At 44.2% G+C, this 22,167-nt stretch overlaps 2 protein-coding genes across 22 annotated transcripts in view; both read left to right on the top strand.

Annotated features, from left to right (window-relative positions):
* Positions 1-58: 58 nt before the first annotated feature.
* On the top strand, positions 59-7,129 carry LOC133481763 (uncharacterized). 2 transcript variants are annotated; one of them, XM_061780853.1, is made up of 4 exons: positions 59-842; positions 2,151-2,474; positions 3,216-3,443; positions 4,172-7,129. In XM_061780853.1, the coding sequence occupies exons 3-4, from the start codon at positions 3,223-3,225 to the stop codon at positions 4,857-4,859; spliced, it is 909 nt and encodes a 302-aa protein (XP_061636837.1). In that variant the 5' UTR covers positions 59-842; positions 2,151-2,474; positions 3,216-3,222; the 3' UTR covers positions 4,860-7,129. The 2 variants fall into 2 exon arrangements, with proteins under 2 accessions (XP_061636837.1, XP_061636836.1); XM_061780852.1 differs by lacking the exon at positions 2,151-2,474 and having other exon boundaries at positions 4,172-7,127.
* A 3,569-nt stretch (positions 7,130-10,698) lies between these two features.
* LOC133482041 (unconventional myosin-VIIa-like) overlaps positions 10,699-22,167 on the top strand; it is a 28,521-nt gene continuing 17,052 nt past the window's right edge. For 7 of the 20 annotated variants that reach the window (XR_009789675.1, XR_009789677.1, XR_009789676.1 and 4 more), the window contains exons 1-17: positions 11,298-11,501; positions 15,381-15,494; positions 15,811-15,963; positions 16,136-16,153; positions 16,857-17,041; positions 17,109-17,230; positions 17,315-17,457; positions 17,519-17,815; positions 17,896-17,980; positions 18,095-18,171; positions 18,565-18,684; positions 18,749-18,891; positions 18,977-19,187; positions 19,953-20,088; positions 20,755-20,861; positions 21,023-21,076; positions 21,421-21,558. Coding sequence is in view for 17 of the 20 variants with exons in the window: in XM_061781597.1 (XP_061637581.1) it covers positions 11,403-11,501; positions 15,381-15,494; positions 15,811-15,963; positions 16,136-16,153; positions 16,857-17,041; positions 17,109-17,230; positions 17,315-17,457; positions 17,519-17,815; positions 17,896-17,980; positions 18,095-18,171; positions 18,565-18,684; positions 18,749-18,891; positions 18,977-19,187; positions 19,953-20,088; positions 20,755-20,861; positions 21,023-21,076; positions 21,421-21,558 (2,202 nt within the window). In the remaining 3 variants the exon portion in view is untranslated. Of the gene's footprint in view, positions 10,773-11,297; positions 11,502-13,921; positions 14,450-15,380; positions 15,495-15,810; positions 15,964-16,135; positions 16,154-16,856; positions 17,042-17,108; positions 17,231-17,314; positions 17,458-17,518; positions 17,816-17,895; positions 17,981-18,094; positions 18,172-18,564; positions 18,685-18,748; positions 18,892-18,976; positions 19,188-19,952; positions 20,089-20,754; positions 20,862-21,022; positions 21,077-21,420; positions 21,559-22,167 lie in introns of those variants that run through there. The other 13 variants (XM_061781601.1, XM_061781595.1, XM_061781593.1 and 10 more) reach the window with 13 other exon arrangements.

Here is a 22,167-nt window from a genome sequence, read left to right as displayed (position 1 = left end):
CCGCGCATCTGTACCAATGCGCGGGGTGACGTTCAAGGGCCCTGTGTCAAACTGGGAGCGAGCAGCTGTCGGGAGTGCGTTCGAGGGCCCTCCGACTAAGTGCCACCGTTTGACTCCACGTTAGGAAGTCGCTGGGGCGTTCGTGGACCAGATGACGAAATGGGACCGCTTAAGTGGACATGAAAGTACGGAATGCGTTCATAATGAACTTCACGGTGCCTTTGGGGCCATCTGACCAACAGGATGAAGTTGGTGGTTTGTTCAGGGACCCTCCGTCGTTCCATCGGTCGCACAGGCGAGGCCGGATTTGAACCGGCGCCCTGACAAGTGTGAGACAGGCTTATTATATGGACTGCAGTGGCTCGTGGGGCGTTCAAGTCTCATTTGCTGCCCGACTGCGGTTAGGTCATTTTTAGTGTAAGTGGTTGGTGGTTTACGGTAATGAAGCATACACAGGAGTTTGTATTTATGTTTATGATATATTGAGTTTGTATTTATGTTTATGATATATTGATGCCATTGTTTTGTACACTTTTTTTTTTTACTGCATCGTCACCTCAATGTTTTCAATAATGCCAAACATTTATACGAATGAAAAATCCGCGACGGTTCCGTCGTCCACGCTGAGCTGCATTATTCCTCAGTTGTGTGTTCGGGATCTCGACCGCTAGATGGCAGCAAAGGGCTGAGATGACAGCGAGGCCATGGATGTCCCGTGCAGATATTAATTTTTAACATCATCATCGGCAACAAAGCTTGTGTCATGTGAGTGTCAAAGTTGCACTTTACGCTCGAAGGCCAAGAAATCGGGAGACGGAAGCGCGCGCACACGTCAATCGCAGGTAAACAAACAACAACAACAACAACAACAACAACATCACAAGTCTTTTACTGAACGCTTCCTATTTTTAACGACTTGCGAAGACGTATTGTTTTTGTGTAACTTCATACAGTTTGTGTTTATGCTTCCATTATGATTCCAATACAAATATTTGCATCACATTAATTACTTGGACGACTAAATTTTAATTACTGTAAATTCATTATTGTTTTAAACAGTTCACATTTAAATAAAAAACATGTTTTTTGTTTATGTGACTTTTACTGCTATTGCTACTCATTATCATCATTTCCTTCACGAGTGCATCAATAAACCTTTCATTATTAAATTAACTATTTGAAGTACAACATTTTAATGAGTATGTTTTTACTTTTTAGGTTTTTATGTGACTTATTTTACCAGTATTGCTGCTTACAGGTGCCACCATTTCTTATAAATTACTAAATCAATAAAATGTTTTATAGGATAAAACTATTGTTACAAAACTTGAATTACTATGGTATTCATCAGTTTTTTGTATTACTTTTTTTTTTAATTTTTTTTTTACATATTTTGTAAATATGTCAAATGTTTATCTAGTGTAGATCATTACATTTAATTCATCTTTATTTGGCAAGTATATCAAAAACAAGGACTTTGTCTCCGGTAGTTGGAGGCGCTTTCGTACCACAACAGAAAAAACAAAAGAACTGTCAATTGACAGAATACTTTTGAGACACAAAGACATTGAAAAAAAAACAGGTTGCGCGTAATGTGGTAATACCGATATGATAATTGGCTTGAAAAGACAAATAGAACAATAAGTCCGGTGCAGTGACCATTGTGCAAATGGCGCAGAGACTTCAAGAAATGCATGCAGTTTAAAGTGACTAGTAGTGCGATAATCTGGGACAGTGTCAATTGTGCAAATGGTGCAGATACTTCTCAAGCCCGTGAGTGGCCAGTATTGGTCAACAACAGATATGCAAATAGTGCAGCGTGGCGAGACGACGACAGTGAGTGCACGAGTGATATATGATTGGCCCCACAGAAATGTGACAACGAACTCAAGTCAAAAAAACAATGGCAGCATGTTGCAATGGAATTGTAGGTCAGGTGTTTTAAGAAGTTAGTGATCGGTGGCGCCTACCTGAGGGAAGGAGCCGGAAGAGCCGGTGACCGGGATGCGGAGGGTCCGAGAGGATTTTGCGCACTCTTGTCTTAGTTCTGGCAGCGTGCAAGTCCTCAAGGGTGGGTAGGGGAGTACCGACAATCCTTTCAGCAGTTTTGATTGTCCGTTGCAGTCGGAGTTTGTCCTTTCTTGTCGCAGGACCAAACCAGACTGTGATGGAAGAACACAGGACCGATTCGATGGACGCTGTGTAGAACCGCCTCAGCAGCTCCCGTGGCAGGCCGTGCTTCCTCAGAAGCCGCAGGAAGTACATCGCCTGCTAGGCCTTTTTCAGGACGGAGTGGATGTTGGTCTCCCACTTCAGGTCCCGAGAGACTAATTAATCCCCAGGAATTTGAAGGTTCGACGGTTGACACAGGGGAGTTGGACCGTGTAAGGGGCAGCTGCGGCGAAGGATGCTTCCTGAAGTTCACGATCATCTCTAGAGTCTTGAAAGTGTCTTTATCAAACCTGCAGTAGAAGGTGTTCAAGTCAGCAAGTCCTTTATTGTTCTCTGCTTGGGGGGGGGGGGGGGTATGGTCGCTTGTCATTGGTTAGCTATCGTAATCCACGCCAGAGTGATTTAAGAGTCGTTGGCAGTCAATCTGTTTTTCCATCTTTTCTTGCATAATTTCTCTTTGCGACGCTAATTTCCGTTTGTCGTCTGACTTCTAGCGCGATTGTACAGGCGCTGTGTTCCGACTCCGCCCGGCGTCCTCTTTAGCCTGGCGACGTTGCTGAAGTTGGGCAGTCAACCACGGCTTGTTGTCATCGAACGTGCGACATGACTTTGTCGGTCCACGCACATCTTGACCGGAAGCGATATCGGATGTGACGCGGTCCGCACGTTCATCCAGGCGGCCGGCTGAAGTTTCAAAAGCACTCCAGTCTGCACAATCTCAACAGTCTTGAAGTTCTAACGTTGCTTCATCGGTCCACTTCTTCACTGTTTATTTAAAAACGTTTAATTTGAACTACCTTTATTTTATTGATACATTTTGATGAATATAATATTTTCTATTTTTGAAACCAATTTCTTCTCGCTCCCAATACAAAATTTCTTTGTGCGGTTACTACTTTTAAGTTAATAAAATAAGTGCGAGAAGCTGCAGTTAAAGTTAAAGTGGATATTTTGGGTCAATGATTGACAGCTCGAAAAGAAAATGTCGCCATTGTGTTAATGTCTTTTTTTGTTTTCTGGTTGCTGACGTTGCCAACTCGCAGCTTTGAAATGTTTGCCCGCTGCTTGACGCTCGCAACGTTGGCGGCTGCGTCGGCCAATCCCGGGAGAGCGGGACGCGCTGACGTCCTGACGGTGGCGCCCGCCGCGGAGGTGGACGACCCGGAAGCGGTTTCTGACGAGCTCTTTGCCGGAGCCGTGACGGCGGCGGTGCTGCTCGCCTTCGTGTTGGGGTTCAGCGCAGGAGCTCTCAGCAGGACCCAAATTCTCAGGTGAGACAAACATTTCATTTTCAAAGCCCGCAATTAAAAAGAAAATGACTAGCTCATCGCTCTTCTATCTTCGTGATGCGCGTGCACTCGTGGCCAACAACAAGGCGCTCTAAAGTTGCCACGACAACCCAAAGCCACGGTCACACGCTCGCTCCCACGTCAGACATTTTAAAAAGCCTATCCCCCTCCACGCTCTTCCGTCTTTATCTGTGTAATGTGCACACACTCGCTGCTGACAATGAGGCACTCTACAGCAGCCACGTCAGCGCGAAGGCCCTGTCCACATACTGGCTGTCACGTTAGACTTGTGTTTATTAAAATCTTGCCTGTTCGCTCTTCTGTATTTCTCTGCAATGACATGCGCACACTCATGGCGGACAACAAGGCGCTCTAAAGCGGCTGGCTGTCATGTTGGACTTTTTCAAACAAAATTCCACCTTCCTTTTGTTCTTTACTTGTAGTGCATTCGTACAGTTCTTTTGGGCTCTTTTTTGTGTACTACTTGTCCACTTGAGATCCACTTCCACCACATACACTACAAACTCGATTTTTTACATGAGTCGACTGACATAAAAACATGCCATCGTACAAAACAGCCAGTAGGTGGCAGTGTTTGACATGTCTTGTCATACACGGTATGGACAAACGTATTGGGACAGCTCCCAAGGAGGGAAAAAGCTTCATTGTCTCGCAGTCTTATCGCAACTATTCAAACTTTGTTGATGCAGATGTTTGAGGGCGGTCACAAAGAGGCTACCATCACCACGGCAACGTCGACCTGACATCACCATGACGACTCTCAGCGGCCAGCCTTCATCGCTATCGTCTCCATCACCCTCGTCATCGTTATCCTCAAGTCCACCCGCCAAACCGCAAAGAAGTTTCCGGGACAAACGTGGCGAGGATCAGGAGGAGGAAAACAACGCCGCCTCCGCCGCCTACCTGGAAGCCTGCGACCATGTGGATGAGGGGAAAGGAAACGAGGAAGAGAGGAGGGAGGAAGGAGAAATGCAGGAAGAAAATGATGGGAAGAGGGAGGAAGATGAGAGAGAAGGGGATGATGAAGATGGAGAGAGGAATAATAAAGATGAAAGAAAGAGAAAGGATGAGAAAAAGAACAGGAGGGATGATGAAGATGAAGATGTAAGCGGTCAGTCTTCACAATCAGACGATGAAGATCCAAAGCAGGAAGTAGAATCATCTTCGTCGTGCCGTCCGAGTCGCGTCATCCGCGTTTATCAGTACGACCGAGATGGCCGTCGTTACGGCCACCTCCCGACCCCCGAGCCGGGCCGCGCACCCGCCCTCAAGCAGCGCGCCGCCTCCCTCACCCACCTCAGCGCCATCATGGCCGCCGCCTCAGCGGGGCCCATGGACGCCGTCGCCCGAACGACGCTCTTTGACGCGACCTTTTGAACCAGGTCACCTGACAACAATGACTCTGCTAACACGGACACACTTTCCAGCTACTTGTATTCCACTTGCAGTCGACTTTTGGTCCACTTGCAATCCATTTGTAGTCCATTTTAGGTCCACAAATGATCCATTTGTAGTCCACTTATGATCGTGTATTCCACTTTTGCTCCACCGTCAATCTCTCTGTATTTCCTTTTTTGACCACATGATCCTTTTGTAGTCCACTTTAGGTCAACTAATGATCCATTTTTAGTCCACTTGTGATTCACTTGCAGTCTCCTTGTGATTCACTTATGATCCGTGCATATTTCACTTTTTGCCTACTCAATCCATTTGTATTCCACTTTTGGTCCACTTACAATCCATTTGGAGTCCACTTGTGATTCTCTTATGATTTACATGTATTTAAAATTCCATGCAAATCAGCTTGCGCGTGTGTGTGTGTGTGTGTGTATATAATGTGTATTTGTGTGTGTCTGATTACAACCCCCCGCAGTGTTGTGGTGTGCCAGTAACATGGGTCAGTGACTGAATGAGTTGCGCACATGATGCCTTAATAGCGACGGGGAAGAGGGAGAAGTCTTACGCTCTTTAAACACACACACGGCACATGAGCTCTTCGCTGGCAGCAGGAGGACAAGGACCAGCTGGAGATCAGGTCGTCACCAAGAAGAAGTGCAGGAAATGAACGGAATGGACAGAAGACATCTGGTAACAAACATCTGAAGATGAAGGAGTGAAATGATTGTTTTTTCCCCCACCCGCATCATCTTCGTCCTCTAAAAGACATATGACATCATGCACGGTGAGGAGAACTCGAAAGAACTTTCTCAAGATACATTTAATGTTCAACTGCAGCGCATCTTGTCGAGAGCTTTTCCAAATATTTTGGTGAAATTTATGTCTTGATTCCCAACATTCGTGGATCCGAGCTCATCAAATTTCACTTGCGAAAATCATTCATTTTCTACATACAATATATTGTTTATATTGTTGTTCATTTATCTATGCCAGTGATGTCTAGTAACTAAGTACAATGGCTCAATAAATAAATGTTGGGAAACACTGGTACACAATACATCAATCTTTTCCTGGGGGTTTTTCCTGTTAGGGGTGGCCACAGCATAAATACTCGCAAATACTCACTTCTGTCCTGAGTCTAGCACGGCATTCTTTGGATAAACACTCATATTTGTTTGGTAAAGAAGTTTTGAGCCGGATGCCCTTCCGGACGCAACCCTCTGCATTTATCTGGGCTTGGGACCGGCCTACAGTTTGCGCTGGCTTGTGCCCCCCCCCCCCCCAGGGCTGCATTGGTACACAATAGATCAATAATCAATTGATATTGATATTTTGACTTCAATAAAGTGGAAAAACTAACTGGTTAAATTTTTAATGACTGTTGCTAAAATTTTAACAGTCGGCCTGCTAACATAACAAATCTCAGGTCCAATCCCCATGAACTTAACATTGTTCCCTGTGGTCCGAAAGAGAATAGCTCAAATGCGAACATGCTAACAGTTGTTATGCTAACATTTGAAAAGAGCCACCTGAGTGAGGAAAGCGCTGAGGCGCATTAGTAAGAATTTTACATTTTTGCCTACGGTTGCATACTATTTCTATTGAGAGCGGATACAACGCTAACATGCGAACAGTTGTTATGCTTACATTTAGCAAGATGGCAACCTGAGTGCAGAAAGCGCCAAGGCAGAGTGATAATGGATTTTACATTGTGCCCTGTGGTCGGGTACTATTGCGAAAGTGAAGAGCTCAAATGCTAGGATGCTAACAGTTGACATGCTAACATAAACATGATTCAATATTTAGCTCTGACAGTTTCAATCAAAAGTGAGTCATTTTGCATTCAATGTCGTTGGATGGTGTGCCTAATGAAGTGTCCAGCGACAGTTTGACGGGGCTCGTTGACACGTGAACGAAACGGTCAACACGTTGACTTTGACGAAGTCCTTCACCTTACATTTGTGCCGCCCCAGAAAGTTCCCATCATGCATCGCTGCTGGCTATTCGCAGCTCAGAATGAGCCAGTGTGTCTCTCTGTGGGGGGCACAGCGGGGGGGGGGGGCTGATGATGGAGATGCCCTCAGGCCACGTGGTGGCTGGATCAGGTTCTGGAGCAGAGACAGGAAGTTGGCGGTACATGAAAGTGGGTCAGATTGTTCGGGTTTCGCCTTTGCCAACCCAAGAACACAAATGTTTACATGACATGATACAGGTAAGCCTGCATGCTAGCTAGCTGATGCTAAAAGCAAAACGCTAACACCGATGCCGACTTTTGGTCCACTTGTAGTCCTCTTCTGGTCAATTTGTATTTTACTAGAATTCCACTTGACTGGAATAAATGAAACTAAATGATAACAATGTCCACTTTACTTTTGATGCACTTTTAGTCCACTTATGATCCACTTGTGGGCCACTTGTATTCAACGTATGGTCAACCTCTAGTCCACTTGTGGTGTTCTTTTGGTCCACTTATATTCCACTTGTGGTATTCTCATGATACACTTGTGCTCCACTTATGGCCAACTTCTCGTCCGCTTGTGGTGTTCTTATGATTCACTTGTGGTCTACTTTTAGTCCCCTTGTGTTCCACTTGTGGTCAACTTCTAGTCCACTTGTGGTGTTCTTTTGATCCACTTGTGGACTACTTTTACTTCACTTGTGGTCAATTTCTAGTCCACGTGTGATCAATTTTTATTCCACTTAAATTCCACTTTTAGTCATGCTGAAGAATACATTAAAAAAGGTTAAAGGGCTAAAATGCTAACAATGTCCACTTTTATCTTCTTTTGATTCACTTTTAGTCCACGTGTATTCCACTCGTGGTCAACTTTGTCCACTTGGATTGTACGCTTCTGATCAATTTGTAACTTTTAGTCATGCTCGTTTCGTAACACAAAAGATTAAATGATTAAAATAAAAAAATAAAAGACTAAAAAAAACTAAATGCAAAAAATGTACACTTGGTATGTATTCTTTATCCACTTATGACGCTCTTTATATTCCACTTGTTGTCCCATCCTACTCCACTCCAGCCATCCTTAACTACAGTAGAAGTCAACAAAGACTTCACTTGCGATCAACTTCTTGAGATCTGATTATAGTCCACTTGTAGTCCACTTCAGAACTATATAATTATTCCATTTACGAACCACTTATTTCCACTTTGGTCCAGTTATTGTCAGTGAATGTTTGTTGTCTTCACGTCTGCCCCTTCACACTCTGTGGTGGCCATTTTGTGGTGTCATGGAATTTCAGACAACATCCAATCAGACGCTCAGCAGCCCACACACAAAGACGACATGAAGAGGAGACACCCAAATCCCTTTCCCTTCATCCCTCACTTGTACTTGTGGACTTCTCTTGAGCACTTTCACTGTGATGCTAACATGATGCTAACATGCTATAATGTGACTTTCACTGTTATGTTAATGTGATGCTAACATGCTAGAATGTGACTTTCACTGTAATGCTAACATAATGCTAAAATGTGACTTTACTGTAATGCTAATGTGATGCTACAATGTGACTTTCACTGTGATGCTGCTAAGATGATGCTAATGTGCTAAAATGTGACTGCTAACATGCTGGAATGGGACTAACTGCAATGCTAACATATTGCTAACATGCTAAAATGTGACTTTCACGGTGTTGCTCATGTGATGCTAACATGCTAACATGGTAAAACTTGACTTAACGTGATGCTAACATGCTGAAATGTGACTTTCACTCTAATCCTAACATGCTAAAATGTGACTTTCACTGTAATGCTAATGTGATGCAAACATGCTGCTAAAGTGTGACTTTCACTGTGATGCTGCTAACATGACGATAACGTTAAAATGTGATAACGTGATGCTAACATGCTGAAATGTGAGTTTAACTGTAATGCTAACATGATGCTAACATGCTAAAATGTGACTTTCACGGTGATGCTAACATGATGCTAACGTGCTAAAATGTGACTTTCACGGTGATGCTAATGTGATGCGAACAGGGTAAAATTTTACTTAACGTGATGCTAACATGCTGAAATGTGACTTTCACTATAATGCTAATGTGATGCAAACATGCTAAAATGTGACTTTCACTGCGATGCTGCTAACATGACGAGAACGTTATAATGTGACTTAACGTGATGCTAACATGCTGAAATGTGACTTTCACTGTGATGCTAACATGACACTAGACGAACGTTTCCAAGCAAACTGTTGTTGCCCAGGGTGCATTTTAGTACAAAGAGAAGCGTAAACAAAATGTTGTAGTCAGGTTGCCAACAAGTCAAAGGATCAAAGTGACAAGTCATAATGGCTGCATGAATTATGCACACACACACACACACACACACACACACATACACACACACGTAACTGTAAACGTGTCCCAACTGAATAATACATATAGAATACACACCACAATACAAAGAGCAAATAGATGTATGGTAATTAGCTTCATTAATAAGTGTAAGCTGATCTTACGGTCACGCCGGATAAAAATGATGGCTCAGCAAAATGTAACCATTCGATGATGATGTTTACAAACCAGGCCCTGTTGAATTTTACCACCGCTCTTTTACTGCATGAAGGTTTCAATACATTTGCATCATCACAGCAATAAAATTGGTCAAAAAAGGAAGTGAGGTAGAAACAAATGACCGGTAGAGTTCACAATGACTAAAATGTTCATAATTATGTTATAAAGTACAGTGGAACCTCAACTTAACGGCGTCTGTTAAATTGAAACACTTTTTTTGTGGCCTACAAACATCAATACAGTACAAAGTTAAGTTTTGTATTATTTTTTTTTCATGGACTCAGAATACCCAGTAGAGTACAAAATGATTGTATATAAATATAAAAAATCTTGAACATATTTAAGAAGTCGCCCGAAGATAGCTGGGATAGCTCTTTCACGATTGCACTATGTCGGACTACTGCAATAGAATCTTGTATTCCGATACCACCGCATCCCATCTTTTACGATCATTGGGCTTTATCTTGTCAACTCAAATGCGACGTTACCGTGGCGCTGATTGTATTATAAGGACAAAATGGGGAAAAACGTGTGTTGGCGGTCACCGGTGTTCAGGCCAGGAGAGGACGTTGGTTTAAGGCTCGCTTGAGGTATGTTCACATACTTTTAACACGATACGGCTCGCAAGCAGGCAACAAAACCTCATGTAGCCTAGCAAGCTAGCAGTAGCACCAACGGTTGGACGTAAACATGCCGCCGTTCTGTCGAATCACGCTCTAACGTTTCAGTGTGGGTGATGTCATTTAATTAAAAATAAAGTAATTTAATTACAGTAAGTTAGCACCCATTATTTCTGTCATGTTGTAATGTTGGTTTGACCTGACTGATTAGAATACACGACCTGACTACAGCAGTGATTTCCAACCTTTCTGGAGCCAAGGAACATATTTTACAATTGAAAAATCTCACGGCACACCAACAAACCAAAATGTCACCAACAGTGGATACATTCATTACTGTATTTACTTCCTGCCATCTAATAGAAGACCATTTATCATTTGTTCTGTTTGTCACGATGCCTCACTGGCATAAATAGATGAACAAAGATACATTATTTATTGTAAATATATATATATATTTTTGCGCAATAAAGTACACAAGTATATACAGTATATAAACAGGTCATTTAAATAGACACATTCCTCCATCTTGGGATCGGATCGGTGATCGTTTTTTTTCAACTCGCTGATCGGCGATCGGCCCCAAAAATCCTGATTGTGTGAAGTCTAATATACAGTACTTTATGTCCCGACACGTCCGCTGTGTGTTTCGTCAGGAGCAACACACTGGTGACGTCCTGCGACAACGGGAACCAGAAGTGGAACCAGAACAAGAATTGGAACCATGGTAATCCTGCAACAGGTGAGCATGCGCTCACACTTGTATTCGTGCATATGTATGCGTGTGCGTGCATGTACTGTAAGTATATATGAGTGAATGTGTGTCTATGAGTGTGTGCGTGTATACGCATATGCGTGTATTGGTACATGTGTGAGTGTGAATGTCCGTGTGTGCATGTGTGTGTATAAGTGAATGTGTGCGTGTGTGTGTACATATATGAGTGAACGTGTGTCTACGCGTATATTTGTGTGCATGACTATGAGTGTGTGTGTACGTGTGTGTGTGTGTTGCACTCATTAGGGAGCAGACAGTCATTAGGCTGCACTGGAACCTCTTTGTATTTGGTTCTTCAATTTCCAACGCGTGCGTGTGTGTGTGTGTGTTGTGGGCCTCTTCAAGAGTCAGTGAATGCGTTGATGAACTCGTCAGTCTTTCTGACAGACTAATTTGCTGGGACAGCCCCCCCCCCCCTTTGTTGGGTGGGCGCTTTAGTAGGGCAAGCCAATAAAACCGGGCAACACGCGCACACACATGCACACAGATCATCAGCTATCCTGCACTGTGGACGTTTGACATGCGCGTGTGGTCACACCGAGAGAAACGGCGAGCATTTAGTGACTTTCCGGTACTTGGAAGTATGATGACGTAACCATGGCGACCAAGTCGAAGAGAAGGGGCTCCAATTGGCCCCTGGAGGGCTGGGACCCCAACGTCCGCCGCCTGAGCTACAAGTACGCCGCCGTCATCAAGGTAAGCGCTTTGCGGCTATCCGTCATCCGGTGACCTCTCGCGTCCGACGCGTTCATCTCCATGCAAATGAGCAAGTGGGGTCACGTGAGCAAGTCAATTATACACGAACGCTCTTACTGCTGGTTTACCCAACTGCAGTGGATGGAGGCACAGCCGCACTGACATCTTTCACCTGCAGGGGGCACTAACATAGTTCAGTTGCATATTTATAGTTTACAATTCATTTCTCTGTCACAATTGTCTAAACTTTTGTGCTGAAGGGCCACATTGAATTTTTATAACCAGCTAATTTTTAAATGAGGGGAAAAATAATATTTTACAGTTAGGACATCCATCCATCCATTCTTTTTCTGAGCCGCTTCGCCTCACTAGGGTCGCAGGCGTGCTGGAGCCTATCCCAGCTGTCATCGGGCAGGAGGCGGGGTACACCCTGAACTGTTTGCCAGCCAATCGCAGGGCACATAGAAACAAACAACCATCCCCACTCACATTCACACCTACGGGCAATTTAGAGTCTCCAATGAATGCATGTTTTTGTTTTGTTGGAGGAAACCGGAGTGCCCGGAGAAAACCCACGCAGGCACGGGGAGAACATGCAAACTCCACACAGGCGGGGCCGGGGATTGAACCCAGGTCCTCAGAACTGTGAGGCCGACGCTCTAACCAGTCGTCCACTGTGCCGCCTGTTAGGACATTATTTACATTTAATTTATTTTTATTTTTTAATTTAATGTAATAGTTTATTTTAATAAGCAGTTTTCATCTTTAAATAGCATTATTTATACTTTATTTAATTATAATTAATAAAGGAATTGTTTAAGACTATCAAAACTAAAATGTTTTTTTACAGATCTTTCGCTAACAATGCAATTAAATAAGTTATTAATTACATAATAATTCATTATCGTATTTAAATTTTTGAATTTAGTTAATTAAATGAAATCAATGCATTGTTTAAAAATGATTATTTATATACAAACATTTTTATTTGACGAATTTTCAATTTTTTTGCTTACAATAAATCAGTGAACTAATTATTCAATGAGTTACATTAATGAAAAGATAAATAATAATACACTCACTATTAGTCAACCCATTTTAAAATTAAAAAAAATTAATGCAGCAACTATTAGAGGAGTTTTTGTTTTTAGTTGTATTATTATTTTTTTTAGTTTGCATTTGATCCACTCTGTTGTATTGCTGGTAAGTGAACACCTGCTTGAATAATTTATTTGACGAAATAGAAAAAAACTGTCCTGGGATCAGTAGACGTAAATGTTACATGTCTCATTATTCTTACTTGTAATGCGTAAAAAATAAGTAAAATATCAAGTAGAAAAAGTTGTTCGGTTATTTTTGGGATACGAGTTAACATGTTGACAGCCTGTGTCGTCATGGCGACGAGAGGACACAACAGGGAGACTTTAATAATGAATGCAGAGCAACTGATCGTCAACGCAAACAAACGCACGGTGATCTTTGACAACACGCACACACACACACACACACACACACACACGCACACACAGTCGCTCATTCATCCAATAATATTAGCATTAGCACGTAGCATGGTCAAATTACAACTGGGTTTAAAGTTACAGTAAGAACTTGCTTTCGGGTTTTAGGTTTTAAGTAAAGTTAGAATTGGGTTGAAAATAGTTCACTTTAAATGGTTTCAGGTTCCGAGTTTGAAGTTTGGTTGAATTTTTGAGTTTGTATTTTGGTTGAACGTTGAGGTTAGAGCTGGTTTAAAGTTACATTTAGAAGTGGATTCAAACTACATTAAATTAAGGTTAGAGCTGGACTTAAAACAAGTTAAGTCTCGAGCCGGTTCAAAGTTTAGCGTTGGGTTTAAAGTTAAGTTTAGAATAAGTATAAAGTTAAGAGTTGGATTTAAAATGACATTTAGATCTGGTTTAAAGTTAAGTTTAGGGCGCGTTTAGAGTCACATTTAGAACTGGTTTAGCGTTAGCTTGAGATCTGGGTTTAGAGTTAAGTTTCGAGATGGGTTTACAACTCGCGAAGTTGGATTTCAGTTTGCAGGTTACAGTTGCAAGTACGCGTTAGGTTTAGAGTTGGTTTAAAGTTAAGGTTAGAAGTGAATTTCGACTTTATGTCGCAGAGTTGGCTTTAAAGTTAACTTTCGAGTCGAGAGTTGGGTTTGAAGTTCAGTTTAGAGTTGGTTCAAATCTTAAGAGTTGGGTTTAAAGTTAAGATTCGCGTTGGTTCAACGCCTGATTAGAGCTCAAGGAAACTGAGTTGAAATGTGAGGTTTGAGCTGGATTGAACCGAGGTTGGATCGAGGATGAAAGTTCAGGAAAGAGCAACGTCACAAGTTGGGGTCAGGCGGAGTTTAAAGTTGGCTTTACAAAAAGGATTGAACTTTGACATGAGATGTGGCTTTGAGGTTACATTTGGAGTTGAGTTTCCTCCCACAAAGCTGTGAAATAAGAGGAAAAGATTTCCGTTTTTTTGGTGCGCAGTTAGTTGAGGCGCTGTAGTCATGAGTCGCAATTCGCCGTCCGGATGAGCTCCTGGTCTCTTCGATCCAGAAATCCAACACCCGCTTGACACACCTAACAGGAGAAAGCGCTTCTTGTTGCCGAGGACGACCGAGGGGAGCTCAACACACACACACACACACACGAAAATACTGATGGGCCTGAGCGCGAGGCTGAACTTTTGCAACAGGTTTTTCGTAAACTTGATCAAGACAGGAGAGACAACCAGGATGGTCTTCAGCTTCTGACTTTTTGATGAGAAGAAGCGGACTTTGGATCGGATCAGGAAACGGCTTTTTTTTCCTTTTTGAAATCACGGAACGTGCGCGCGTGCGCGAGACCATGTACCAACGTCGGGACCGTGTGGATCTTTACGAGAAAGATCAGGCCAAATGGGCTCTGCTCCGAAACGTCAACACTGTCGTGAAACAAAGCACGCTGCTACCGGTACGATGCGTCCGCGCCACCGTCTGTATAGATACATACTTACAGTACACGCGTGCACATACCTGCATGTATGTGCGTAAAGATCATTTCATAATGTTTGCAAACAAAAGGTGGCTAATACTTCCGAGTGCCAGAAAAGTCATTGATTACCGACTGCTAAGCTGAAAGAAAGCGTGACAGTAACTTGTTGTGTTTGGGATGGCGACAGTAGCCATACACCAAAAGGTTGAGTTTTTTTTCAACTGAATTCAATTTCAATTAAAAAAAAAAAAAAAAAGATCTCAATGGATCCAGCGCAACCTGTGAGCGTGGGAGAAGAAAAGCAAGCGGATGTCTTAACTAGCTGTACACAGACGACAGCCCGGTGACATGGTAGCCACGGACTGGGAACCAAACCGCCATCATCGGGTATGCAAAAACTGTTAGCTCGCATTGTCTGCATTGAGTACATTTGCGAAATATAACGGCGAGCCCGCCATCTAATGTCGCTCTGGAGCCCGCTATCCATTTCGCAGTCATAAAATCCCATTCGGACCATTAATCAGGGCAACAGAAAAGTCAATTCCCGAGCCACATCCTCCAACGATCACGTCGACTCATCTGAACTTTGGAGTAAACGTAGCCGTTAAAACCGCTCGACTGACACTTCACACATTCAAACTGCGACAGTAGAGAAGAAGGCTCAAGTCAGCATGTCAGCCATTTCCTGTGTTTTGCCAATGGCTCTCCCTTGGTCAGAGACACGGAAGCCTCCGTTGGCGAGCGTTGCCGTCAGAGCGTTTGCCACCGCCAGTACGTATGGCGGCGCGGTGAAATGTCTTCGCGACTCACCTCGACAGCGTTTGTGTTTTGCCACTGCACGTTTAAATGACGCTTTTTGAAGGCTCTGTCAGACCGGTTAACGGCCGCAACACTGAACTGTCGTTGCCAGGGCGACTACGTGTGGTTGGACCCGAAGAGCGGTCGGGAGTTTGAGGTTCCGATCGGAGCGGTGGTGAAACTCTGCGACTCTGGACAGATCCAGGTGGTGGATGATGAAGGAAATGTAAGTTCGGATTCATCTCGCCATCCCAAAATCATGTTGCTAAGATGGCCATCATTAAATAAAGGTCAGTTTGCGCCGGGATTACAAGGAACTATGAAGTATTGGTTCCTGGACAAAGAGGTTATTGTTTTGCAAATGATGTTAAAGATCAGAAGTGTTTCCCCAAACCGTGAAATTCGACAACATAAAAAAAGTAGTCTAGATCTGGGGGAAAGTTCCTGTGGTGCAAAAGTCCTTTTGTTGACCCTTAAACTGAGAAGTGTCCTCAACCCATGATGACCATAAGACTGTTTACCAACTATTCGTCCACGTGCAGGAGCACTGGATCTCCCCCCAGAACGCCACCAACATCAAACCCATGCATCCCACCTCCATCCACGGCGTGGAGGACATGATCCGCCTGGGGGACCTCAACGAGGCCGGAATCCTGCGCAACCTGCTCATCAGATACAGCGAAAAGCTCATCTACGTGAGTCGTGCGTCACGTTCTTGTCCCGGTTCAGTTTCTTTCAACAATCTACATATATCTGACAGACTTTTATCGACCTCATCGTGCATCTTTCGCATTTCCTGCTCTTCAACGTTTGCTTCTTTTCCATCTTTTGCCTTTCTTGTCACTCCTCTTCCTGTTTCCTCCAAAGACAAACTGTGGTGGGAGGGTAAGTCTGAACGTGAATGAGACGTGGCATGTTTTAAATGTTGGATGATAATGAGCTAGAAATGTGCTTGCATGCGTCTCGAAAGCTGAGCTTGATAGATGATGGTAAGCGTTCTGGGTTTAAACAGTGTTGAGCCACTGCAGGCCAAGGGTTCCAGTCAGAAATGGGCGGCTGTGGCCTCAGGGTTGGGAGCAAAGTCTTGCCTTAGATGCAGGAGTTCATGTATCGGAGGTTCAAGAAAAGATGGTAGACTGAGAGCTGACCCAAAAGGCAAGTTCTCAACCTCCTCACCTCTAAGTCGGGGATCCCAGACTTCCTTGTCATTGGTCAACCCCCTCGACTTCCAACGGGGGGGACACCGAGGCTTTTAAAAGGGCAGCTGTGTGACATTGTCTTCACTGTTCCCTTGGCTCTGCTCCTGGCTGAGTTGTCCAAAGGGGCATCTAAAATCCATCAGTCCAGCTCCTCACCCTCACCATCTTGTCTGTGACTGAAAAGGCGAATATAAGCAGGCGCAATGAATCGGCCAGCATAGGCTTTAGCTAACCGCAGGACGGATGGATGGATAGATAGTAGATGGGTGTCCGGTCTCACCCTGATACCAGATCCAGATCCAGAGACAAGGAAGTGTCTGGGCTTCCTACTCAGGCGGATGAACGAGCCACCGGTCCCGGCTCACGTTCGCCTTCCCGTTTCCTTCCAGACATACACGGGCTCCATCCTGGTGGCTATCAACCCGTATCAGCTGCTTCCCATCTACACGGCGGACCAGATCCGCCTGTACACCAACAAGAAGATCGGCGAGATGCCTCCTCACATCTTCGCCATCGCAGACAACTGTTACTTCAACATGCAGAGGAACAACCGCGACCAGTGCTGCATCATCAGGTACGCTCGGAGTCTTACTTTCTTTACTCGGGATCCTAAACGTTTCCTCTGGTTTGCGACCCAATAGCGGAGAGTCCGGAGCGGGTAAGACCGAAAGCACCAAGCTGATCCTGCAGTTCCTGGCAGCCATCAGCGGTCAACACTCGTGGATCGAGCAGCAGGTGCTGGAGGCCAATCCCATTCTGGAGGGTAAGTCTGGAGAGGCGCTGAGAGATTTGCTTCATGTGAAAAGTCGACGATTTCAGCCTCACCGCTCGCTCGTTTGTCCCGCAGCCTTCGGAAACGCAAAGACCATTCGCAACGACAACTCGTCCCGTTTCGGCAAGTACATCGACATCCACTTCAACAAGAGGGGAGCCATCGAGGGAGCCAAAATCGAACAATACCTGCTGGAGAAGTCGCGGGTCTGTCGGCAGGTACGACTCGCTCCGGCCTCGCCCCGCCGGCAAGCGTCACTCAAACTGTTTCCCTTTCCAGGCTCAGGATGAGAGGAACTACCACATCTTCTACTGCATGTTGAAGGGCATGACTGCGGCCGACAAGAAGAAGCTGGGACTCGGCAAGGCCGCGGACTACACCTACCTCACCATAGTCAGTCAACGCCTTCGTACGCTGTTCGGTCACGGTCGCAATATGATTTCGCCGTCGAAACGTAAATCGTGCTGGGAGATGCGAGATGTTTCACTGACGAGTGTGCGTGTGCAGGGAAAGTGTACGGTGTGTGACGGTCGCGACGACATGAAGGAATACGCCAACATACGCTCGGCCATGAAGGTAACGGCATTACACCCGACTTCCTGGACAACTATAATATCATAGAATATTACTGTTCGGTACACAAAACCTATTTGCAGGTTCTGATGTTCACGGACAAAGAGAATTGGGAGATCTCCAAACTGTTGGCCTCCATTTTGCACATGGGCAACCTGCGCTACGAAGGTCTTTGCAGGCTCGTCGATAATTTCTCCTTTTAAATCCGAAGTCAGATGTTTACTGCGTCTTATTACAACTCCATTTTGTAAATCGTCACGTGGACAATTTGTGGCCCCGCAGCACGTACGTACGACAACTTGGACGCCTGCGAGCTCGTACCCAGCGCGCATCTCTCCGGCACGTCGGCGCTGCTCGAGGTTAGCGTTCTTTCTCACTTTCATTAGTAATAATAATATGAATGATAAATCCAACGGTGTGGCACTTTTTACAATGCAATTATAAAATAGTCACTCATTTACAACAGTTCATGTTAGGTCGTAACAACTGACAGTGAAGCCGTCTTCAAGTGAATGTTTTAGTTTTTGAACCCTTATCCTTGCATAAAAAGTCGCTACCTCAGCAATTGGTCAGAGTCGAAATCATTTTGGCCAAAATCCCAAATTCCAAATTGAGTGTTAGTGTATGAAAATCTGTTATCATCAAAACTTTTCCTCTTTGCCATCACAAGTAGCCTTCTGACAGTCGTCAAAAAAAGTTTAATCTCTTTAAAGAAACAAAACACACACACACACAAAACCTTGCGCGTGCAGGTGGACGGCAAGGACCTGATGAACTGCCTGACGAGCAGAACGTTGATCACCAGAGGAGAAACCGTGTCGACGCCGCTCAGCACGGAACAAGCGTTGGACGTGCGGGACGCCTTCGTCAAGGTCGGGCGCCGCGACACGCCGACAAGTCGTTCGTACGAACGTGACTGACGCTCGGTGCGCGTAGGGTATTTACGGCCGTCTGTTCGTGTGGATGGTGGAGAAGATCAACGCCGCCATCTACAAGCCTTCATCCTCGCACAGCAAAGTTGTCAGACGGTCCATCGGACTGCTGGACATTTTTGGCTTTGAGAACTTCACCGTCAACAGGTACGACACGCACGCGACACACACACACACACACACACACACAACACACGCGCAGTGTTAAGCGTGTGCGCATTTGCGCCGGCAGTTTCGAGCAGCTGTGCATCAACTTCGCCAACGAGAACCTGCAGCAGTTCTTCGTGCGTCACGTGTTCAAGCTGGAGCAGGAGGAGTACAACCTGGAGAACATCAACTGGCAGCACATCGAGTTCACCGACAACCAGGACGCCCTCGACATGATCGCCATCAAGCCCATGAACATCATCTCGCTCATCGACGAGGAGAGCCGCTTCCCCAGGGTACGCGCCGACCGCACGCCGACCTCGCGCCGACCTCGCGCGCAACTTCACACAACTGCAGTACGCCTGTGAGCGGTGCGTTCTTATGCCGTTGTAAACGATGCAATTTCACCTAATTGGTCTGTAAGTTTACAAAAAAAAAACAAACAAAAAAAAGGGTTCACTACAAATAATGCATCTTTGTTCATCTATCTATGCCAGTGACATAGAGTGACAGGCAAAACAATTTAATGCTCCGCCACTAGATGGCAGAATACAGTTGTACAGTTGAAACTTTTAGAAGTTTCATTTATTCCGCGACAACGCGAACTAAACAGAACGTAACGTAACTCAAAACAATATGCCACCACACTCCACAATCTGCTCCTCCCAAACAACACAAAAAAATGGTTTGGTTTATTTTTTTAATAACGAAAAATAAAGAATTGAATTGAATCGATTGAATGATTCTCAAAGTGTGGTACTAGTTTAGTCAGTTTAGTTTGAGTTATTTTTCGCAGAGGATAAAAAAAAATATGCCGTCGACGTGTGGTTCTCCACTGTTTGTGTTTAAATATATATAAGGGCTATAACATGGTGACACAATGCTGTTACTTAGCCTGTCTATGGCGTTTTACATTGTTTGTTAGCATTAAGCTAAACGGGCTTTCTTAAGGCAACGCTACGCGGTTGTTTGAAATGAGCAACTTGGAAATTGCCTTTTTTTATGATTAGTTTGCCATAACTGTGTGTGTGTGTGTGTGTGTGTGTGTGTGTGTTTTGCAGGGTACGGACAGCACCATGTTGAATAAACTCAACTTCCAGCACAAAGTGAACAGCAACTACATTCCGCCCAAGAACAACCATGAGACTCAGTTTGGCATCCAGCACTTTGCCGGGGCGGTCTACTACGAAACCCGAGGTAGGCCGACCACACAATGCGACAAAACTCGTAGTTTTCCACTTACGACTTTGATGACAGAAAGCGTAATTTAAAAAAAAAAAAAAAAGTTTAACTATATGAATAAAGAAAAAAAATGGGCTGCAGCAAAAAGGGCTCTTTTTTCGTCCAGGGCAAAAGGCCAGGTGCTTGAGCACCACTTGGGGCCCATGTGTGCACGTACCTGCTCGTCACATTGGTCCTCATCGCTAATCTGGCTTCAGTTGCACTTGAAAGTGAGCATCAAATATGATGACTTTCAGCCGTATTGCAATTCAGGAGAGATGATGTCATGAAACTAAGCAACGAGATCACGGCCGAAAGGTTTAATTTTTTTTCCCCTTCAAATTAGCCTCTTAATTGTTTAGTATATATTAATTTAGAATACCATCAATAAAAATGATTACCTTCATCTGGAAACCAGAATCAAAATAAAGCTAATTTGACTAAATTCACCCAAAATTGAGATGCCTGTGCTTGCATTTGAACTCTTGAATTTTAGTTATTAAAACCATTTTTGTGTTTTTGTTTTTGTTTTTAATACAACACAGAGCTATTTTTCTTTCATACAAACACATAATTAGGATTAATGGCATTTGAATTCATGTCAAAGGGGAAAATTGATGTGTGCGTGCGTGCGTCTCACAGGCTTCCTGGAGAAGAACCGCGACACGTTATACGGCGACATCATCCAGCTGGTTCACTCCTCCAAGAACAAGTTCGTCAAGCAGATTTTCCAGGCTGATGTTGCTATGGTAACACACAAGAAAATACACTTCAAGAGATCAGGCTAAGAAAACGTGAACGAACTAGATTGTGGGACTTTTTCCTGTTGTGCATGTTTTCAAACATCTCCTTTTGTGTGTGTGTGTGTGTGTGTGTGTCGCTTGCATGATTTGTTGGCGTTTCCTTGCAGTTTCTGTGTGGTTTTGCTCCTTGTCTCCATCTTCCATCCAGCTCGCTCCCAAAGGTAAAAAGTCCAAAACATGAGCTCCATACTTCTCTCTCCTGCATGAAACTCATTCAATTCTTCGAATGAATCTGCACACAAACTTACCTTCGTGGCTGACAAGTTCCTTCTGCACCGAAACATGACGGCGATCCACGTCGAGCAGAACAGGCTAACAGGATTTTAAACATGCAGACTTTCAATCTCGAGGCGACACAATAATACCGCACGGCTCCGGCATGCGGGCCGTGTTTTTTTTCTTCACATATCCACAAAGAGGAAGAAGCTCAGGAAGGACGAAACAACTCTGTGTGTGTGTGTGTGTGTGTGTGTGTGTGTGTGTGTGTGTGCGTGCGCGTCGGTAGGGCGCAGAGACCAGGAAGCGTTCTCCCACCCTCAGCAGTCAGTTCAAGAAATCTCTGGAGTTGCTGATGAGAACGTTGAGCGTCTGTCAGCCTTTTTTCGTGCGCTGCATCAAGCCCAACGAGTACAAGAAGCCCATGGTGAGTCTGTGTGAGTCTGTGTGTGTTGTTGTTGTTGGTAACATTTGGTTGTCTTGGTAACATTTGGTAGAGTCGAAAGGTAACATGTTATCTGCGTTTTCCAACCAGCTGTTACATGTCATAACGAACCGTAACAGGAAATAATTCGCCGCGATGACCGATTTTCCAAGCACTAACTAGCTTCTACGGGAAAACTGACCGTTACAAGTAAGAACTAGTTGTCACATAAACACATAGGTACTAGCTGTTAGGCGTAATAAATTCAGTAATTAGCTGTTACATGTTTTAACTGGCTGTTAGATTTACAAACGAGCTGTTACATGACATAACTAGCTGTGATGACTGCATTGTCATGCTTTAACTTGCTGTTATAAACTTGTTGTTACATGTAATAAATAAGTAGCTGTTACATGCACTAACGAGCTCTACATTAGCTAGTTAGTCGATGTAACTGCTATATTATGTGTTTTATGCAAAACATCTGGTATATAAGTATGTAAATATCTAGTAAGACATAAGTGTATGTTGCAGCTAATACTGTAAATGAGTAACTGTTACAGCAAATTTGCAACAGATACTTAAGTGCAACAAAAACAGTAGTTATGACAT

Source organism: Phyllopteryx taeniolatus, chromosome 8 (assembly GCF_024500385.1).
Source record: "Phyllopteryx taeniolatus isolate TA_2022b chromosome 8, UOR_Ptae_1.2, whole genome shotgun sequence".
NCBI classification, from domain to species: domain Eukaryota; kingdom Metazoa; phylum Chordata; class Actinopteri; order Syngnathiformes; family Syngnathidae; genus Phyllopteryx; species Phyllopteryx taeniolatus.
The sequence above is the reverse complement of the archived record's forward strand: the minus strand, read 5'-3'. Positions and strand labels throughout refer to the sequence as shown.

Excerpts from the sequence above, each read along its gene's own strand:
- LOC133481763 (XM_061780853.1), top strand. The coding sequence starts at position 3,223 with ATGTTTGCCCGCTGCTTGACGCTCGCAACGTTGGCGGCTGCGTCGGCC. Across the intron at positions 3,444-4,171 it reads AGCAGGACCCAAATTCTCAG|ATGTTTGAGGGCGGTCACAA; the intron begins GTGAGACAAACA and ends TTGTTGATGCAG.